This window comes from Rhinatrema bivittatum, chromosome 10 (genome assembly GCF_901001135.1).
Source record: "Rhinatrema bivittatum chromosome 10, aRhiBiv1.1, whole genome shotgun sequence".
In the NCBI taxonomy this organism is placed as follows: domain Eukaryota; kingdom Metazoa; phylum Chordata; class Amphibia; order Gymnophiona; family Rhinatrematidae; genus Rhinatrema; species Rhinatrema bivittatum.
The window spans coordinates 75,862,881-75,884,028 of record NC_042624.1 but is presented as its reverse complement, the minus strand read 5'-3'; the positions used below and the strand labels follow the sequence as shown (position 1 = coordinate 75,884,028).

Sequence of the window (21,148 nt, the reverse complement as noted above, 5' to 3'; positions counted from 1 at the left end):
GGCAAGGTCTCAGCATGTATACAGAACAGAACAGGAAATGCCCTCAAAAAAGATGGCCCCAAGAGGAAGTGGGAATAACAGAGCAGGAGGAGCAACCAAACTAGCCAAGGAAAATGTACTGATATTTGCTAGTGGGAAGATGGAAGTTTGTTCTATACTGAGGTCTCCTTGGAAATGGAATCAGAGGCTGATGGCAAAACATCATACTGCCCACCAAATAGTGAACCTAGTGAATGGGTATTCTCAATGACAGATGGTATTGTGAGGCCACAGTGTTCACAGCTGGTGCCAGAGTTGGAGGAAAAGTTGATTTTCATAGAAATAAACCTCTTTTTTTGGGGTTCCCTGAATTTCTATGTGAGTGGCAGAAGAATTGAGTGCACAGCTATAGTGAACCAATGCCCTGGTTTTTTTTTCCCATCAGCACTTTCCTGTGTTGTTGCCAGTTACAACCACTATCCAAACTGCTCCTTGTACTCTGCCTCTCTTCTGATTCAGCTCTTTGCTGTGTTGTTCTGCTGGTGTTACTATCCAACCTGATCCTGGCCCTCTGATTATCCCTTTGAGAACTCCTGCCACTACTGGTATTGTTTCCCCCCACTAATGGTGCTTTGGGGTATTCATACTACCGTTGGTGCTGCTTTGCTGCTTAGTATCATAGTAATGTAGGGAACTTGCAAAATTGACTTTCTTTTGGGTTGCAGTGTGCAGAATGGTTTGGGTGAGGGAGATGCTGCTATTATCATGTTGACATGTTTGTGAAAATGTTTAATAGGTTTTTGTTATAGTAATGACCACTGGATGGCAATTTTAGAGGTGTGAGCATTGTATTTTGTGATAATGTGATTATGGGGAAATGCTGTGCTTGTTCCCTTAAACATTTGGATGGTAACTTTCATAGTGGTGTGCAGCGCACATGTCCGTGCATTTGTCAGTCTGCACCCAGGGACTCGGCCATTTTATAAAATACGCACATATATATGCGCAAATTATAAAGTAGCCTGGCCATGCATGGCTATGCATGCAAATACCATTTCCATTGCATAAGTGGGGGGATTTTAAAAGACGCGCACCAACACCAGTGTCAGTTTTCCCAGTTCTCCCAGTTAAGGGCTAGGACTTCCAAACCCCCCTTGTTTAATACCCTTCCTTCCCCACTGCTAGACCTGACCCTTAAAACCCTGATCTGTTTAGATTTTTTTTGTTTTATAAGTTACACATCATCTATAGCAGAAGTAAAATAACGCAGCAGAGGACCTTGGCAAGCACCAGTGCGCATTAAGTATTTACAGGCTAATTTCAAGTTTAAATCAAGGAATGCCCATGCCCTGCTCAGACCACACCCATGCCCCGCCTCTTTTTTGAACTTTTCCTTTGGGTGCTCCGTGGCAAGTACGCGCGTATCCGGGTGGCTTTTAAAATCCATTTGGCACGCATTGGCCCAACATATTTGTGCATCCCCTAATTTCAGCATGATTCTGGCTTTTAAAGTTTTCCTTTTGGGGTTTTCTGATTGGGTGATTAGGGTGTGGTATGGGGTATAAAAGTGGAAAGTTATGATGGGTTTGTTCCCTTTCTGCTCCTGCCCTTTGTGATGTAGGGTGAGTATTAAGGACCTCCAGAGATGTGACCAGCTGGAGTAGACAGCCTGCAATATGGTGGGCCCAGGAGTAGGACCTGTAAGGGCTCTTCTCCTCAAAGGGTGAGGCCCAAGGCTGTGAAGAAGGTGAAAAGAAGAAGATCTTATTCTTTCTTCTGAGGAAGTGGGCCAGGAATGTGAGAACAGGAGTGAATTTGAGGGTCCTTTGAGTGCAATAGTCCAGGGCACCAGTACCAGAGGGAAGGTTGTGTACACTTTGGATGGAAGATCGAAGACTAGAGGAGTGTGAGTAAATCATGTAAACAGGAATTGCATTATGTACCCTTTGATTGTGAATTTTGATATGAGTGTGTAACAAGTGAACCCCATTTCTTAAACAAGGTTGGGATTCAGGTACAAGGGGATCTGAGAGTTCAGACTAATTCTAATGGTTGGTCTAAAAGTAATCATATGGGGAAAAGGAGATAGAGGTGGAGGAATGTAATGATTATGTTCCAGAGATCATATCTGATGTATGAGATTCATGAAATTCTGATGTATTCAATGAGTAACAGTGTAACCTGCTTCATATCCATGTAAATAGTTGCTGGCTGGTTCATTCAGAAAATAAAATTAATTGTTGGAAGTTTGAAACATGGTGTCCTCTACCCTTATAGAGCCAGCACTAGGATAATGCATGGGATCAAGTTCATGGAGGGGAGTTGAAGGGAATTCTCTCTGTCCTTTTTCCTGCTAGTTATGCATTCCTCTGGCTTGAGTCATTATCTTGTCTCCTGGCTTCATTACCTTCAGATCATAAGATACTATCTCTCCTTGTCCACGTACATCAGTCTCTAACCCCTCAACACATATGGCTTATTTGGTGCCTTGGGCTGTTCATGCCACTGTTGCTGGTGCCCTACTTTGGTGACTTGGGTCTTCATGCTATTGTTGGTGTTGCGATTTGGCTTTTTCTTGACAAATCATGTTGCTGCTTTTTTCCTCTCATAGTGGCTTTGAGTGTTGATGCCTCTTTTTGGGCTGCTTTGACCTGTCATGGTTCCTTTGGCTATTGATGCCACTTTTATTTATTTATTTATTTATTATTTAGCAGTTTTTTATACCGATCCTCATAGTAGATAACCATATCGGATCGGTTTACATTTTAACAAGGGTAAACTGAGGTGACAATTCTGGTAACAATAGATAAACAAAGGAAAAGGAATAAGTCAAAGTTACAATCAACAAGGAATGGAAGAACTTGGAAGCTTAAAACAAGCTGGAAGGAAGATAAAGGCAGGTAGAGAAAATATAACGATACGAATAGATAACGAGTTAGAGCTTATTCTTTAACCTGGAAAGCCAGTGTCCATTGTTCAGGAGGAAGTGTGTCAACGACCTTGTAAGAAGTGAAGCTCAAACTAGTGAATATCTGGTGGATCTGGGAAGTGCTACTTTGCCCCACTCTTGGTGACTTGGCGTGCTCTTCCCTCTGCTGCTGATGCCTGCCTTCAAGTTTCGCTAATTCTTGAATAGAGTTGTTTTTTTTTAGCCCAAAATACTATGGATTGCTTCCCTCATTGCTTTTAATGGGAAATGAATGACTGAATAACATGAAAAAACAAATACATTTTTTGGCCCTGAACTAAACAAAATAAAATCACTGAGCCAAACAAACCAAATGATTGAACGGAAATTTTTTTGCATGCGTATCCCTACTTGTCAGTGCATATGCTCTTTCCAATTCTTATTCATTTGGACTTGCTTTCCATTTCTTAAAGGATACCTTTTGGCTTTTAGTGTCTTTCATAGCACTATTTACCATGCTGTAAATTGTTGGTCTTCTTTCAAGCTTTTTTAATGTATGGAATATATTTTATTTCAGCTTCCAAGATGGTGTATTTAGATAATCCCCATACCCCATGCAAACTGATCACCGACCTCATGGGGCTAAATACAAAATTTGTCGCAATACATATATTTTAGATAAAAAGGTTTTATTAAGCATGTTTTTATATCCTCCTTTTATTACAATACTGCTGATAGGGGTAGCTGTAGGATTATCATGTCAAACAAAAAATCTAGGATTTGAAAAATTGCCTTGCCCCCACCCATTCCCAAAACAAGTCTGAACTTGTTCCCACATCAAAGACATGCCTGGGCATGTTATGATAAGGAGGGGCAAACGGATGTAATCTATCCCTAGGAGAAAAGAGAGGAGAGGGGTGGATTGTGACCCAAGCCTGACTAAATCTTCTCTCAAAAACTTTGTAGTAGTACACTCACTCCTTTTGAGATTTTGGGACTTAATCTCACACAAAACAAAGGGCTAGTCTCCAAATTATATCAGCTGCTTCAGTCTTCAGAACCAGGTGCCCTTAAGGAAATTAAATTAAAATGCATAGAGCATATGGGACAAGATATTACAAAAGGAGACGGTGGAAAAATTCTGTACAGGAAAGTAGGTATAAGATTTTATACTTCAGGTACAACATGCCAGAAAGGTTAAAAAAAGATGGGCCTTCTTGACCGGGAAGATTGTTGGTGAGAACGTGGAGAGGAGGGACCTTTTACCATATATGGTGGACATGTCTTAAAATTAAGACATATTAGGTACAAATAATATCATGGATACATCACTTTATGATAGTGAATCTCCCTTTAGATCCTGGTATTATTCTTTTAGGAAAACCCTATAGGGCTTTTTTTCTCTGCCCATAAAAACAGTATAAGTTTAATAAATCATTTTTTAGTAGCTGCTAGACGCATAGTACATCATTAGAGTTGAACTTGTCTCCTTTAAGTGCATGGGTTCATTTACTTTGGCAAATCTATTATATGGAGCTCATTACCTTTCAACTGTGGGATTTTTATCAGGATATTCTTAAAATATGGGCTCCTTTTTTTTTTTAACAAAGCAGCTGCTGTATTGGATGTGGCGATTTAATTTGATTTACAATTATTAAATGACTAGAGCCTTTTGGTATGTGCTTGGGAATAGGAGATAATTTGAGGTTACTTTTCCCTCTTTTGTACTTGACTGATAAAACTAGCAAAATGCTATTCTTTGCTTCTTGTTAAGATGCTGGATATGCTGTTATTTGTTAGTCCTTTAATAAAGTTTTTTGAAAAACAAAGAAAACAGGATCGAATCCCAGAAACTGGGTAATATCACACCCTTTACATTGCAATGTGCTGCTGTGAATCAGCACACAAACATGTCCTTCTATTAAAGAAGTAAGACTCAACAGTATTTATCTTCCTTAAAAGGCCACAAATATATTAATCACAAAACTCGGCAGGCAGTCAACGTAAGTGCAAGTGCTCCAAAGAGTTAATTGTGTCACCCTAGAACACATATGTTTTTAACATGATTCGTTACACAGATGTTTCTTCTGGAGGTCACCTGGTACTGGTATTTGCATCATAATTCTGATTAGCACCACCTGTAACTTCCCGGTAAAACAAATAAATTGGACAGATGGTGTCATGGAGTGTGAGTCCCTTCAGTTGTGGTGGGATCGGTGCTGCCCGGCTGGGCCCCCACCGACAGTCGGGAGACTCACTCAAACTGGGCCAGAAGCTAGACTTCACCTGTACCAGCCTCCTCCCCCACAGGTTGAGCGTTTTGGTTCTGAAGCTGACAGGGACTTAGGCAAGGGTCCCGAGGAGCGAGGTCAGGTAGAGCCAGCAACCAGGCCAAAGTCAGGGCAAGCAGAGATCAGGTAGCATCAGTATCCAGGCCAAGGTCAGAGCAGGTGGAGATCATGCAGCGTTGGTATCCAGGCTAAGGTCAGAGCAGTCTGGAGGTCAGACGGCATCAGTATCCAAAGCAGGGATCAAGATCCGGGAAGTGGTCAGAGAAGAAGGAAGGCAGGAAACTAAGCCAGGGGAGAACAGGGAGAGGTGGAGAAGAAGAGGAGCAAGGCAGGCAAGAGCAGAACTGGGATGGAAGCAAGGCAGGAAGGAGGAGAAACAAGTCCTGCTGGCAGCAAGGCACAGCACGAGAAGCTGTTGCTCAGGCGCTGGCTTGGAGCACGGCTGGGGTTTAATTCCCAGCCACGCTAATGTCATCATCCTGCATCGCTGCTGGTGTTCCAGCCACAGAGCCTTCTTAATCTGGGCAGCAGCGTGCGTGCATACCTAAAGAGTAGCATTTTGGTTGTCTGAGAGCCATGATGGCAGCAAACACGCCACCAGCAAGGTTCATGGCATGTTGGGGCAGACTGCTGGCATCCCAGGCAAGTGATGTTACCTGGGAAAGAGCTGATGGAACTCCCTTGTGAGACAAGGGGCCTGGACATTGGAAGCAGTTTCCCCAGATATTTTTCTTTGGTCCAAAACCCTTCCAGAAGCTAAGACAATATAATCTTCCTCTGATGCATCTGGAATCCAAGATAGATTGCATCTCATATTCAGTGTCCAGGACTCCTTGCAAACCCAGTAAACCTAATAAACATTTTTTTAAAAACCCTTCCTATTGCTGCTAGCCACTGGGTCTGTGAGAAATGCTGGTGCTGGAACCCACCACCATGTTTTGAACGTGTCAGGTGACATTTCACTAATCCTGCCCGGTGGGGATGGGCGGCGTGCTGAGTTGTGAATCCAGCATATGTAAAGGCTTATCTTAGCTGTGATGGACTCAGATCAGCTTCAGAGTCACTGAATTCAATTCCAGTTTAGCAGACCTCTGCAGGCATGGAGACTGGCAAGCCTGCTGAGTCCAGAAAAAAATGTATCTACCTTAGCTGTAGCCAATGGTGACTGTTCTCCAGCTCCTGAAACAATAATCCCTGATACTGCTCTCTACTGGATATGCCCTGATTGTCGAGTCTGGAATTTGTCACTGTTCCCAAAGTGTTAGAAATGTAAATTCCCTAATCCTGCCCTGTGGGTGTGTAAAGAGTGCCAGTTTGCATGTCCTTTATTCACCAATACTTGTTCTGGCTGTGATGCAGTGAAAAAGAGTCCCAAGCTAAAAAACTCCAGCTCTTGACAGCTTGCTAGTTGATGGCGAGGAAGTTCCCAGCCTCGGCTCCCCTTAAATCCACAGTCAATTCAAACACCATCAAGATTAGCCAGAGGAGGCAGAAATCCATACCTGCAGAACTTTGAAAACTATGGCTTCCATGGCATATTCTGGATAAGAATGAATTTAGAACTATTAGACAGGCATTTGTGTTTTCTACTTTAGACTACTGTAATGCTCTGTACACAGGTTTCCTAAATATGAGCTAAAAGCCTTACAACTGTTGTTGAATGCAGAAGCCTCTCTCCTCACTGGGACACCCCCCCCCCCACACACCTTAGAGAACATATTGGCCAGGTTTTGAATGCATTAAATTGGCTTCCTGTCCTCCATAAAGTTAAATTTATATTGATTATATTAACGTTCAGAGGGGAAGGTATGGCATATTTGTGAAATTTAGTATCCTGGTATCTGTCTCAACATATGTTACAAGCTGAGGGCACCTTGTTGTTAAGTGTACCTGGAGCTGAAACTGCTAACTGCAAGAGACTGGAAACAGGGCCTTCTCTAGCCCCTGTCCTTTACCATGCAGTTCTAATGAGTATTCAGCAGCTACAGGATTATAAACATTCAAGGAGCTGCAAGAAATTAAATAAGGTCCAAGTCAAGTCCTAAAGTTCAATAGTTGTGTTTTTAATTTTTCAAAACCGGCAACTCCATTGCTCATCTGTCATAATACAGTTCTCAATGAGGTCCCCCCTTATTTAATTTCTTGCATCTCCTTGGATGTGTGGATATTGAATTGCTGGAGTGCAATTTCCTTTTCTCTGAATTTTCTGTAATTTATAAATAATTAAATAAATAAACAGATCCGTAAATAAATAAACAAACTAAATCCTGCTCCAGAATCCAGTTCTCCTGTTGCCCATGTACCTCTGTATCAGATTGCAGGAATTTCAAACTGGATGGCTACCATCTGTGAATCTGGATCCACTGGCTGCTTCCAGCTTAACTGTAATGAGGCCTGTACCAACTTTCTGCAAGCCTGATAAGCCTGGCAAAAAAATGTCTAATCCTGAACCACTTTCCACTTCTGTTACCTACTGGGACTGTAGCAATGCCAGAGCAGTAAATCACCGATAGCTCAGAATTGTTTCAACTGTGGTTCCTTTTAATTTGACTGGTGGGGATGTAAAAAAATCCAGAACAAACCTGTCTGCTGTGTCTATCCTCTAGACTTGGACCATGAGTCTGCTGCCCAATTGCGGAGCCAGAGGAGCATTCTAGCCATTATGCCTGAAGTTACCGAACTTGAAGACATTCTGAGAAGATCACAAAAGGTATCAGCTAAGAATATTGTTGCCCACTCCATTTGGACTGCATCCCTGGGAGTTGCTGGATACATCGCAATAGTTCCTGTGCCACCATGTCGCCACAAATTGAAATCTGGACTCCAGGTCCTGTTGAAGAAAATACGTGCTTTAATGGAAGCTCAATCTTCCTATCCTGAGGGTCCTAAAGTGAAGTACTACCCCCCCCCCCCCTTGGATTAGTGGTTCTTCTTTTAACAGCCATGACTAAAACATCCACCGGAGGCATTAGAAATACATGCTGAACTTCCACCTGAGGATATAACTTGACAATATTCTTCACTCCCTTGAAGCTGCTCTTTGGGGACTCCCATTCTGAAAGTAACATTTTCTCCTCTTCAGAGTGAAGAGGAAAGGCTTTAACTGACCTATGAACATCCTTGATAATGGGGTTCACAGTCAGGATTCTCTTCAACCTTGGAATTTACCATTTTTAGTGATGAAAGCACCTCATCAATAAGTTTAAGGAAACTTAAGACTCTGAATGTGCAATCAGTACATGTCATGGAGTGGGGAATCAGCTGGATGGGGGATTTCCCCAGCAGGAGCAGAGCCAGACTCTAGGGCAAAGCTGGACAGGGACTTCTGCATGGCCAGCTACTTCCCCTTTGGGTTGAGACTGCAGGTTCTACTAGCCAGCAGGACTTAGCAATAACTGGAGACAAGCTGGGTCTAGAGGCAGGGCAGGTGCTGCAGACAAAGCAGGCACAAGTGATGAGAAAGGAACCAGAGACAAAGCTGGAACTGGAGACACTGGTGGGTACTGAAGGCAGGTAGGAGCTGAAGATAGGGCTGGAACAGGAGGCAAAGCCTGGGACTGTTGCATCGGAGGTGGACCCTTGAGCTGAGGTGGGGTTGATGCAACCCATAAGCCTGGCCCTATGGGTCCCCACCATCAACAGGTGGAGTGGGCTGAAGCTGGAGGCCACTGGAGCTTCACCTATACCAGCCCTCGTTCCCCTCGGGTTGAGCCTTTGGGTGCTGGGGCCAGCAGAACTTAGGTGGGCCTCAGTGTTATCTAAGGATGGAAGGTAGTTCAGCCCAGGGACAGCAGCCGGTAGATGGCGTAGTCCTATTCTGGCCAGGATTCGGTATGGGAACTTGGGCGTCAATGGAACAATAGGTAGCTGGTGGCACCCAAGCAAAGGGAGGTCTAAGCCTTGTAAGTCCACGTCCAGAGAATAGGCAAGGAGAGACATCACTGACAGGCTAGGAACAGAGCCGGTGGCAAGTAGAAGTTGTGGCAAGTGGCATAGACTCTGGACGCATAGTCATTCAAAGCAATGGTCAGGGCATAGAGAAGGCAGGCATAGTTAATCAAAGCAATGGTCAGAGCATGGAGAAGGCAGGTATTGTTAATCAAAGCAATGGTCAGGGCACGGAGAAGGCAGGCGTGGCAGAGGACCAGAGTTGGAGAGAAGCTGAAGAGTAGTCAAGTGTAGCTGAGGTCCGGGGCTGGAAAGCTGAAGAGTAGTCAGGCATAGCGGAGGTCTGGGGCTGGAGAGAGGCTGAAGAGTAGTCAGGCATAGTGGAGGTCCAGGGCTGGAGAGAAGCAGAAGAGTAGTCAGGCGTAGCGATGGTCAAATCCAAGAGTCAGTCCAAACACATAGACGAACAGGAACAAGTAGAACAGGAACCGGGAATCACAGGAAACAGGAACACCATGAAGACACAATTTGGAGATCAGCAACAAGTACTCAGAATACGAGGAGACCTGTTGCAAAGGCAACGCTACTGAGCGAGGCCTGAGCCTTTATAAGATGAAGAGTCTGACATCAGCATCCGGGTCTGCGGCAAGGTTCCTGCCACAGGCCCTTTAAAAGAACTAGAGATGCGAGCGTGCGCGCCTAGGAGGAGGCGCGGTGCTGATGGTGGCGTCTCTCCTCAGACCACGCGGAGAGGCCCGACGAGCAGGGACATCTTGGCTGGCAACACTGGGTAGTGAGGCAGGACCGGAGGCACTGGAGGGAACCCGAGATCGGAGCTGGCGGCCCCTCACCACCAGAAAAGAGGAGCCAGGCCTTGGAATCCGTCTGAGAAGGTGAGAGGGCCGCGCCGTGGGGCTGCTGCGGGCAGCGCGCGTAACAGGGACTGTAGGCAGGGACTGGAACTGGAGATAAGGCCTGGAACTGGAGACAGTGAGGACCAGGCAGGACAAGACAAGGACTGAACAAGATGAACAGGGACATCTTGGCTGGCAACACTGGGTAGCGAGGCAGGACCGGAGGCACTGGAGGGAACCGAGGTCGGAGCTGGCGGCCCCTCGCCACCAGAGAAGAGGAGCCAGGCCCTGGAATCCGTCTTGCTTATGCTCAAGAGCTCATGCTCCCATTCCCAATGCCTTCAATGTATGCCCATGTTTCTCAGCCTCCAAGAGGGATGCAGTCCAAACTCCTCTTGAAAGATTCCAAATGTTATAGACTATAGTTCAAGTCCCTCGCTCCAACCATGGTCATGGGCGTTATTTGATCTATTTTATAGTCCCCAAAAAAGATGGGACCTACAGGCCTATTCTCAAAATATGTAATGCCCCTCGCCTCTAGTCTGAAGCCTTCTGGCATTGTGCTGCATCCCAGGAACATGGCTGGACGTCCACTAGCACACATAGGTGACATCACATCCTGCCTTGTATAAAAGGAAGCTCAGAACCACCTTCCAGTGCCTTTACAACGGGTCTCCTGCCCATTCTGAAGGAGACCTGTATTCCTGCTTTGTTCCTGGTTTTGTCTTTGTGTGTTCTTACCCTGCCTTTTGTTTCTCTCCTCTGGCCTGATTTCTCATTGCCTTGACCTCAACCTGGATTTTGATTTTGCTTAGCTTTCCATCTGCCTTGTCCTCATCCTGGACTTTGACTTTGTTTTGTTCTCTGCCTGCTCCATCCTCAACTTGGTCACAGACTTACTTTCCTCATACCTGGCCTGGAAAGCAATTTGCGGGCTCAACCCAAGGGGGAGGTGGCTGGTCAAGCAGAAGATTTAGTCTTGTGGTGTATCAGCTGCCACCTGCTAAGACCTATCTTGTGTGAGCACAAGAAAGACTGTACAAACTTAACAGCAGCCCAAGGGCTCCCTAACTCCACTTCATGACAATGTAAAAAGAGTTAAGTGAAGTCTAGATATTCTGCACTTCAGTATGAAATACATTAGCCTTTTTTGGTACCCTTTGGCTGGCAAACTTATGGTTAATGCCAAACAGGAGGAGGGACCTAATGGTCTCCTGATGATTAATGTCACCATATAAAGAGGATACACAGATCCAAGGTGGACCAGGCTGGTATCTTTTGCACGCATTCCTTGAGAATAGGTGCAGTCACCAGTATGGCCCAGTGAGGTTTGCCACTATTCTCAATTAAGAGAATTAGCCATTGGCATTCCTCAGCTTATTCTACTAATGTCCAGGTGGGGCAAGCCGTGAAAGGTGGACATTAATCTTTTCTGTGTTTTTATAGGTGCTATAGCTGGGACAGCATGTCTAAAATCAGTCTAGATAGTGGGTCACTTGTTCGTTAAGTGGGCAGCGAAGCAGGCCACAGTCAGAACATACGGGCAGCATCTAGGTATGGCAGCGAGGGGACTGCACATCTCCTGTACGGGCAGGAGTGTAATGACATGAGAGCAGCTAGATCCTGTCATGAGCCAGCGTCGGATACCTTGGTGAGGCTGAATCTCATTATCCTTCACCTTGGCAATAACAACTTGGTCATCTTTCATGCATCCAGCTAATTCGAAGGGCTCAGAATGACATTTGCATCTTGCAGTCAATTGTTCTTGGCACAAAACTTCTTTGGTCAGACATTATTCCCAGATTACAATGCTGCAGTGCTGAAATGTTGGTGTTCGAGGTAGTTGTGGGTGGATCCTTGGGCCGGTGGCAGATGACCACGCCCCCGGGGGAAGATCCCAAGAGGGACCACCAGTCAGGCTCAGAGTATGGAGACAGACACACACTAGTTCTTTTATTAAACAGTATATTGAACCACCAGAGGTGGCAGTAGTGAGCTGGAAGTGCCCAACAGGGCTGTAGTCCCTCAGGTACTGGAACAGCGATCCTGGATAACTGAGCTGTAGAGAAACTGAATATAGTGAGTAGGCAGAGTATTCAGAGTTCAGGAACAGAACCTTGATGGTAACACTCACACAATAGTCTCTAGAAGTAGTCCAGGTGTTGGAATGAATTAGGCCCTCGAGGAACGAGTACCTGGTTCCAGGGAAAGCTCTGAGAGAGAGATGGTAACTCACTGGTGTAGTAGGCAGCAATGACTTCCAGGCAGAGTAAGTATTCAGCAACCAGTCTGGGAACATGGGCCCTCGAGGAACGAGTGCCGGTTCCTGACTGTGACCTGAAAAACAAAGAGAGAGCGAGGCCCCCGAGGTAAGTCTGAGGAGGCAGGATAGCTTAGGTAAAGTAACCCTTTCCCTTGCTAACTCGATTAGTTAGCAATTTCTAAGCCCTTATATCTCCGGTATTGCTGACGTCATCTCAGGGGGACGCCCCTGAGGTTCGTGCCCTTGCTGGAACATCAGTCGGGGCCATGCCGCGCATGCACCCTTAGGCCCTTGTGAACATGGCGGATTGCAGCGTCGAGCCGCTCCGGAGATGCCGGAGGAAGATGGCAGAATGACGCCGCAGCAGCCAACCTTCCACTTGAGCAAGAGGGAGTCGCCAAGGAGGTGAGGAGGGCGGAGTGGAGACGTCGGGCAGCGACAGTCGCAACATGAAAAACACTGGGTCTGAAAAAAATTCACAAGCAGATAAGCCTGTGCATGAAGAGCCATGGTGGAGGACAGACAAGGCATGAGGAGCTCACAGCTGATTGTCTTGTTCCATTCAGAAAGGACTTGGTCCATCTGTCGGATATTGGCAATGACATTTTAAATTATAATTTGCAAGAAGCTCTTGGGTAAGCTTTGGGGTTGGTTTATGCAATTGGACCACATCTTTGGGGGGCCTCAGAGGCAAATGCTTGGGATTGCCCCCTATCTGTGGTAGGGTGCCTAAGCCAATGGTGCCTTGGGGATGCAGCAGGACTCTTTATGTGGGACTGTTCTGATCATATGTGGGGATGGAGACGTAGATGAAGATAATGATGATGTGGTAGGGGAGGTCATGCCCTGCTAGCTGGCCATGGCAGTATGGTGGGACCACTCTCTGGATGCTGCACTGGGAGAAAGTAGCCCAGGCAACCACTACCCAAAGCAGATGGCTTAGCTGGCTCCATGGCGGGCAATTATGGCTTGGGGGCCATGTGGCAACAGTGATTACATTGGATTGGCTCGGTACCTTTTGGGATTGGTTATGTTGTAACTCAAAGCTGCGGCCTTCTATTTCCACTTAAAATGGTGACGGATCAATGTTTCTTTGTGTTTGGGGTTGGGAGGGAGAGGCAGAGGGAGGGAGCATCCCAATTGCCTGTGTTACAGGCTCACAGAATGGGTGTAGTTTGGCACTCTTCTGCTGCTCAGGAGAGAAGGAAGTATCAGGGAACAGTCTTCCAGGTGCAGTCACACTCTAATTAGGAAAGTCTGAAAGGCTAACAGGGAGAGGAGATGTGAGTCTTGCTGGCCAAATCCCAAGGCTCTGTATCTAAGAGCAAGAGACTCTGGACTTCCAGTGTAAATGCCTGCCTTTTATATTTCTTTGCTGCTAAGACCCTGTTTTGTGCTCACCTATTTTTCGGCTGCCAAGAAGCCATTTCTGTTATGCCTTTTGCTGAGCAAAGGTTGTATTTTGTTTAGGGTATTTTTGTTTGCCAAGCAGTGCCAGAGACAGACTGTATGGTGGCTTAGCTTTAAATAAACTCTTATGAACTGTGTTTGTGTGACAGCGTTTAGCTGTCCTCCACCTAATCCCAATCTCACCCTCTTTCCAGGCGACATGGTTACACCTGCCAAGTATTTAGATAGCTCTACCATGTGTAAGTGGTATAGAAAAGTACGCTGGAGTAAAAGACAGTAGCAATCCTTAAAAGAGCTGTGTAGAAATGCCAGTTCCAAAAGCGTAACGTAGCCTAGAAATTGCAAAGTAGGTATCTTGAAATGAGCTTTTTCTCTTAAACTGAAAGAAAAATTGGGGTCCATATACAAACGTCTAAAATGCTAGTAGAGAAAAACCTCACTTTCTCTGTGCTTAGAGACTGTGTGGCTACCATGCTTGCATCTAGGATTTCTGTATATTTGATGTGAATTTATAAAATGAGTGGATACCATAAGGATGGTGATTTCTGTCAGATCACTGTACATCTTACATGGGCCATTAGTGTAACAATATTCCCTGGAGTGGGAATATTTCACTAAAGGTTTTTACATTACCAGACTGAGCACGTGGTCATGAGATGTCAAATTTGGAACAGTATAAAACACAAAGGAAAATATTTAGAATAAATAAAGAGAAATAATGGGAAACAGTTATTAAGGTTCAGTTTATAAGTCTCTCCCTGAACAGGTAACTTCATGATCCAAAGCTGGTAATATTACAAACTTGCAAACTGTGCTTCTGAGGCCTCAACAATCCTTTAGTAAAAGAAACATGTTTCTCTGACGTCTAGTTTTACAGAGATCCAAAGGCGCATGCAGGGCTAGCTTAACAACACGCTCAATAGTCCATCTCACAATCACAGTCAGACATGGAATCCAGCAAGAGCAAATACAGGTAGCAAAGCATTTCTGCACCTGAGTAAGGTACATGGACAGAGCAGAGCAGCAGCAGCAGCGTCTCGCTAACTCGAGTAAAAAAGAGGTTTCCATAGCTTTTCTTATTCACAACTCCCATCCTGCTCACAGAGCAGCAATATCCCTTTTACTGCCCCAGGAAGTTACATGGTGCAGCTTAACGTCCCCATCTCAATATTCCTTTTATTTTCAAACATTCTCTTTTATGCACTAGTGTGAGGGATTCAGAAAATTGTCATTAGCTTTCTGCTTCTGACAGGCTCAGCTAGTTAGATCACCAAAACTAACTGACAAATCTTAGACTTTCCGGGTGCACTTTACTTATAGCATGACGTCCACCCCCCAGGTACGCCCAGATCAGGGCCCTCTTTTGCCCGGGGCAATTCCAAGCTGGTCTGTGGCGAGGAGTCTCCGTTCCACTACAGCAAAGGCTAATCAGTAGGAAGGACAGCGGAGTCAGGGAACGGAGCAGCTGCAGGAAGCAGATGGGATTCTTCTGCCCATGCACCTGTCTTCTCGCCACAGAACATGTGCTGCTGCTTACCAGCGCTTCTACCCTTGTACGGGGAGGATACAGGGGAGTCAGGGAAGAGAGGCAGAGAAGGTGAGGAAGAAGAAAGTCTGAGCAGGAAGCAAGTGTGAGTTAAGAGGAGGTGGTGGAATGAGGAAGAACAAGCGTCCCTGAGAAAGAAGGAAAGAAACCCAGGGGAAAAGACACATAAAACAAAGGAGCAAATTATGGAAATAAAATAGCAGAGAGAAAAGTTACAATTGAGAAATAGAGACAGATGGATAAGGGAGCAGGAGAGAGTGAATGACAAGGAAGAATGACAGAGGGGCACGTGATGGAGGACTGCTAGAGTGCTGTGGAGAGCTAGTTTCCCACCTTTATGAGCACTAAAAACGTATCTGAATTCTAATTCAAAACAGTAATCATACAAATTAAAATAATACATCAGTAGGAAAAGTTTGTGCCATGTCTTCCAAACAATCCTTGGATGGAGAAAGTAAGGAGGGAGCCACTTCAGGCTTCTGGAAGGACCACGACTTTGTACGTCCTGTAGAGTTGCAGTATCAGTGTCTGTGGCAAGACTGTGGCCAAGCTCCGGAGAATGAGACACTGGGGTTATGGAGCACACAGGAGCAACACTTGATGCCATTCTGCAGCTGGGCTTTGTTGCTGTATCTCTTCCTGTTTACATATATATATAAAAGAATAAAAACTGTTTTATATAATACGGTGTTGACACATCTTGAAACAGAGTAAATCACACTCAGCTGTAATATCCAGCCAACACTGCAGCCTGTTCCCATCCCTCGGAAAATAAGCAGTTGAGTCTGCTCGGTACTCAGATGGGAGCCCTGTGATGTGAATGCGGGCAGTGGCTCAGTAGAGTGCTGATTTTGCTCTGGCCAGTACTAAACCAGCACCCTAACGTGCTGTAAGGGGCACTCTTCCCTCTGAGTCGGTATTAAATCTGCACTCCAGCATGGTGGTAGGTGGCACATTTCTTTCTGAGGTAGCAGGAAACCAGCATTAAAGGAAGCTATCTTTCTGTGCTTCTATTGACTGCTCCCTTGATCTTAATCCTGAGTCTTGGTACTGTAGATACCAACATTATCAAGAGCTGAAAGATTCAGATAATTTACTGATGTACTCCAAAAAGTATATAGCTACAGATTTTACTAAACTTGGAGGGTAAAGTGACAGAACTGGCTGAGATAGTTGGGGGTGTGTAGCCAAGGATCTTGCTAACATGTCTCAGTAGGCTGTATAGTAGAGTCCTTCATACATAAGCCATTATTCCAAGCATACCTTAAAATGTTTCTTCATATGATAGATTTACATAGCGTTCCGGTGCATCTGGATCCCTGAATGAGAGAGAATATGATGATGTATTGCTCTACATTCTGCACAGTAAGGTACTGTATATTATATCTAAAACTGATTTAAAAATAGCTCAAGCAAAGAAAACATTCTCCACTCCTTCCCCTTTACTCTGTCATTGTAATGCCTTTTATGATTCACTTATGATAGCCACATTATTTTAAATGTCCTGATAATGTCACCTTTTGTTCTTTAGAACTGAAGAAGAGAGTATTTGCTGTCAAGAAATTCACTGTAGTCCAATAAAGAACATAAGAAAATAAGAAATGCCATACTGAGTCAGACCAAGGGTCTGTCAAGCCCAGTATCCTGTTTCCAACACTGGCCAATCCAAGTCACAAGTACCTGGCAATTACCCAAACATTAGATCTCAAGCTACTATTGCTTATTAATTACTGTAATAGCAGTTTATGGATTTAACCTCTAGGAATATATCCAAACCTTTTTTAAACCCAGTAACACTAACTGCTGAAACCACAAGGGCAGATTTTCAAAGGGGTAAGCGCGTACCCCCCGAAAAGCTGCCCCTTCCACCCCCTGCGCGCGCCGAGCCAATGTTGCATAGGCTCAGCGGCGCGCGCAAGCCCCAGGACGCGGTAAGTCCCGGGGCTTTCCTGGGGGGCGTGTTGGGGCGTTCTGGGGGGGGGGAGGGGTGTGTTGCGGCCGGCGCGTCATCGGGGGCGTTCCAGGGGAAGTGGCCACGGCCTCCGGACCAGCCCCCGGACCGGAACATGGCGTGCCGGCAGCCGGCCCATGTGCGCAAGTTACGCCTGCCTTGGGCACTAGCGCGTCCCTAGCGCCTCCTTTTTGACAGCGGCGGCTGTCAGCGGGTTTGACAGTCGACGCTCAATTTTGCCGGCGTCAGTTCTCGAGCCCGCTGACAGCCACGGGCTCGGAAACCGGACGCCAGCAAAATTGAGCGTCCGGTTTTCGGCCCGACAGCCGCGGGCCGAATTCAAATTTTTATTTATTTTTTTTTTTTACTTTTCGGGACCTCGGGTGCACAGAAAAGCATTTTTTACTGCTTTTCTGTGCACTTTCCCGGCGCCGGAAGAAATTAGCGCCAACCTTTGGATCAGCGCTAATTTCTGAAAGTAAAATGTGCGGCTTGGCTGCACATTTTACTTTCTGTATCCCGCGCACATACCTAATAGCGCCCTCAACATGCATTTGCATGTTGAGGGCGCTATTAGGTGCCGCAGGTTGGACGCACGTTTTCCTCCCCTTACTGAATAAGGGGTAAGGGAAAACGTGCGTCCAAGAGCAGGCTAACAGTGCGCTCCATCGGAGCACACTGTACTGTATCGGCCTGTAAGGAAGGTTGAGCAGGGCCCGTGAGCTCACGTCGGCTGACAGACCCATGCTGACTCTTCTCTTCAGCAGATGCTGCGGGGGCCAGCTGAGCATCACATACAGCAGCATGAATTTGGTACTGAAGGCAGTTGCCTATTCCTAAATCTGAGCCGGCATGTAATGACAGCACAGTGTCAAAAGGAAGAGGGTTGTTCTTGATGAACTTCTGGTCTTTTTAAATCTGAAATGACTATGAAATTATGCTGTCCTGCTACCAACATAGGGTAACCACCATTTTCCTTGAAGGAAAAGTACATAAGCATATTTCTCAGATGCTGCAGAGCTCTCAGAAGCTCTTATTTACTTTACCTTGAGGATTTCAGGAGCTTCTTGTCTCCTTCTTGGCATTCAGATAGAAGGTTGTACCAATGATGGAAACATGAGCAGAATGTAGAAATTTGAAAAACAAAAGAAATCATGAATTATGGAAAATAAAAAGCATGATTCAAATGCAATATCTGGAGTATTTATTTTTAAAAAAGGAGTACAGCATGGTTAATTACTAAAGCACTCTAGGAATGAGTTATGACGTGAACATATTTGTTGTGCCAATCAATGGCAGCATTTATTAAGGGGCCAATGTACTAAACATTTTTCCCAGTGACATAAAATGGAAAACCCCTTCAGCACATCAGGCCCTTTAATCAGCAGAAAGAGGCTTAGCAAGCAATAGGCAGGAAGCACAACATAAAAAAAACACACATCTGAATTCTGAAGACGTTATGGGGAAAAAGGGAAGTTTATCAGAGGCCCTGGAGTTAGATATCATACAATTCCATACAGATTAAGTCAAAATATAGGGTTTTTTTAATGGAAATGAATGAAAACTCTTGACCTGGCAAGTAAGAAAGAAAAGCATTAGGAATGTAATTTATAAGCTGAGAGATGCTACTAGTCTCAAATATCAAAATAGCCCATCTTGTGTCTGATGAAAGGTTAAAGGAAACTGAGTGTGGAATTCCACCAGAGGAGGCTGATCTGATGACAATTCTTAAATCAAGGCTGGAATGGTGTGTGGAGAAGCCCCTAATCTACTACATGCCTACCATGGGAATGGGAATGGTAACTTTATTTTGTTTTACTGATTTTCAAATATCAAAGAACGTTAAAAGAGCTTTAAAAACATTCCTGTTTAAACATGTTTTGGAAGAATTACTTGATGCCTCCCAGGCTATAGAACCTTTCTAAGCATCAGCAGACTTTTAGTAGCCTAAAGAATGTCAAAGATATTAGTTGTCGTGCTCTCCTTTTACAGAGTTATCTTGAAATTTCCACTGCGGAGTACAGTTATTTTGGTTTTCCTTGTATTATGATTATGTTTTCTGTTTTTATATATTAATGTATTTTAATTATGTATGTTGTAGCTTGTGAACTGCTTTGGGTTACCATGTAGAGTATGGTATACAACATTTTTTAAAATAAATATCAAAACAATGTACAATAAATCAATTATAAACATCATTAAAAAAAACCACAGTGTCCCACACAGTCCATCCTAAAAGTTTTGATGGAGAAAGTGAAGCTCCAAAGTGAAGGGATTTAACATCATAACTGCCTGGCTGGTAGACCTCATGAACAAGTCATTGATTTCCATAATCTCTAAATAAGGTAAGCCTAAGGAGGTCCCTGGGAGATGTAGGCTGACTATTCTGAAAAATGCTGATATAAAATTCCTATGTAAATGTGACACTGGTCCCAAATGGTCCATCTTTAATGTTTATTTGAACTGCTAACTTCTATGTAAATCTAACTTAGCCTCTGTTTGTAGAAAACAATAGGCAATATTTGTTTCACCAGTAGAGTCGGTATGTTGGGTTTGTGCCTTTAATCCTTGATGATGTCAGCAGTGACATCTAGTGGTGTAAAAGATAAGACATGCAGTGAATGCTTGCTTGCTGTTTGTTCTTGTTCCCTAATACAGAAACCAGTGGAGGTCACATTTTTCCTTTGAAGGAATAATCGCAAAACTCTACTCCTAGGCTTAAGGCCTAATTTCATTTTTGGAAGAGCCCGGGGAAGAATCATGGGGACAACACCAAAGGGAACAGCCTGCCTATAGAAGTCTCATTATTTATCTCAATCTCTGAATTAAGTGACTGATTTGTTAATGATTAACTGTGCTGGATTTTGACAGAGATGAATTCTTTGTGATTAGTAACTTGTTGTGCTGCTAAAACATACATTAGCTCCTGTATGCATTCTTACCGGGGAAGCTTATTTTGTTGAATTCAGCCTATTTTTGTGTTAATTAAATTTGCCATTATGGAACAATCTTATTTAAATTATGCAGTTTGTGTTATGTATTTGATCTGTTTTTAGTTTTTGTATAACTGTAAACTATTGAGAAGGTTCAAAAACATTGGTATATAAAATTGACTAAATAAACAAGTCAACATGGCCTAACCTCCGTATTCTAGGGTTTGGGTTTGCCTGAAGTGGAACTGTATTTGGTATAAGAATACAGAGGTGCACCTAAAGTATTTTTCACCCGGGGCGTATACTTCCGTTGGCACCCCCCTCCCCCCCAATATAATTTTAAAATTTCCTAAACATTGATAAAATATTTCAAAACAGCAGACACATCAAATAACAGCCAATAATTAAAAGTAATAAGGATTTAAAAAATCTCCCATTCTCCATATCTAATCTATCGTCCTAAGATTGTCGTAGACTGGGGGCATGCATGCATACACACAATATGCACCCTCTCTCTCACATGCACACACATAATATGTGCCCTTTGTCTCACACACACACACATGCTTGGTAAACAACGGAGGGAGCATGTGTGTGTGTGAGAAAGAGAGATAGAGGAAGCATGTAAGTGGGTGAGTCATACACATACACACACACACACACACGCACGCTTCCTGTGTCTCTCCATTGTTTCTTCTATCTCTCACCCACACACATGCTTCCTCTCTCTCTCACACACTAATGCACACACTCTTATGCAGACAAAAACTGAACTGGAAACCACAACAAGACAGATTCTTATGCAGTGCAATAATGGAAAAGCAGAACATCACTATTCCTCAAAACAATACAATCAAATAAATCAGAATAGTAAAACCATACTAAAAAATTATATATATCAAAACAGATGATGAATAGAATTACCAAACACTAAAAAATGTTTCAAAATAACAGACACATCACATCTAATAATTAAAACTATCAAGGATAAAAAATATCTCTCACTCTTCATACCTGGAGCCTTTAGAAGTCTAGTCATCCTGAGATTGTTGTGGATTGGAGGAGAACGCAAAAACTTTAACCCCTCTCACATACATAAATACAGGCACACATGCAAAGACAGGC

General features: G+C 44.3%; 1 protein-coding gene across 1 annotated transcript in view; it reads right to left on the bottom strand.

The window, feature by feature from the left end:
• Positions 1-14,319: 14,319 nt before the first annotated feature.
• SELE (selectin E) overlaps positions 14,320-21,148 on the bottom strand; it is a 148,686-nt gene continuing 141,857 nt past the window's right edge. Inside the window, exons 42-43 of the mRNA XM_029617651.1 lie at positions 18,137-18,167; positions 14,320-15,778 (exon numbers count right to left, since the gene is read on the bottom strand). Of these exons, the coding sequence (XP_029473511.1) occupies positions 15,661-15,778; positions 18,137-18,167 (149 nt within the window). The 3' untranslated portion in view covers positions 14,320-15,660. The remainder of the gene's footprint in view (positions 15,779-18,136; positions 18,168-21,148) is intronic.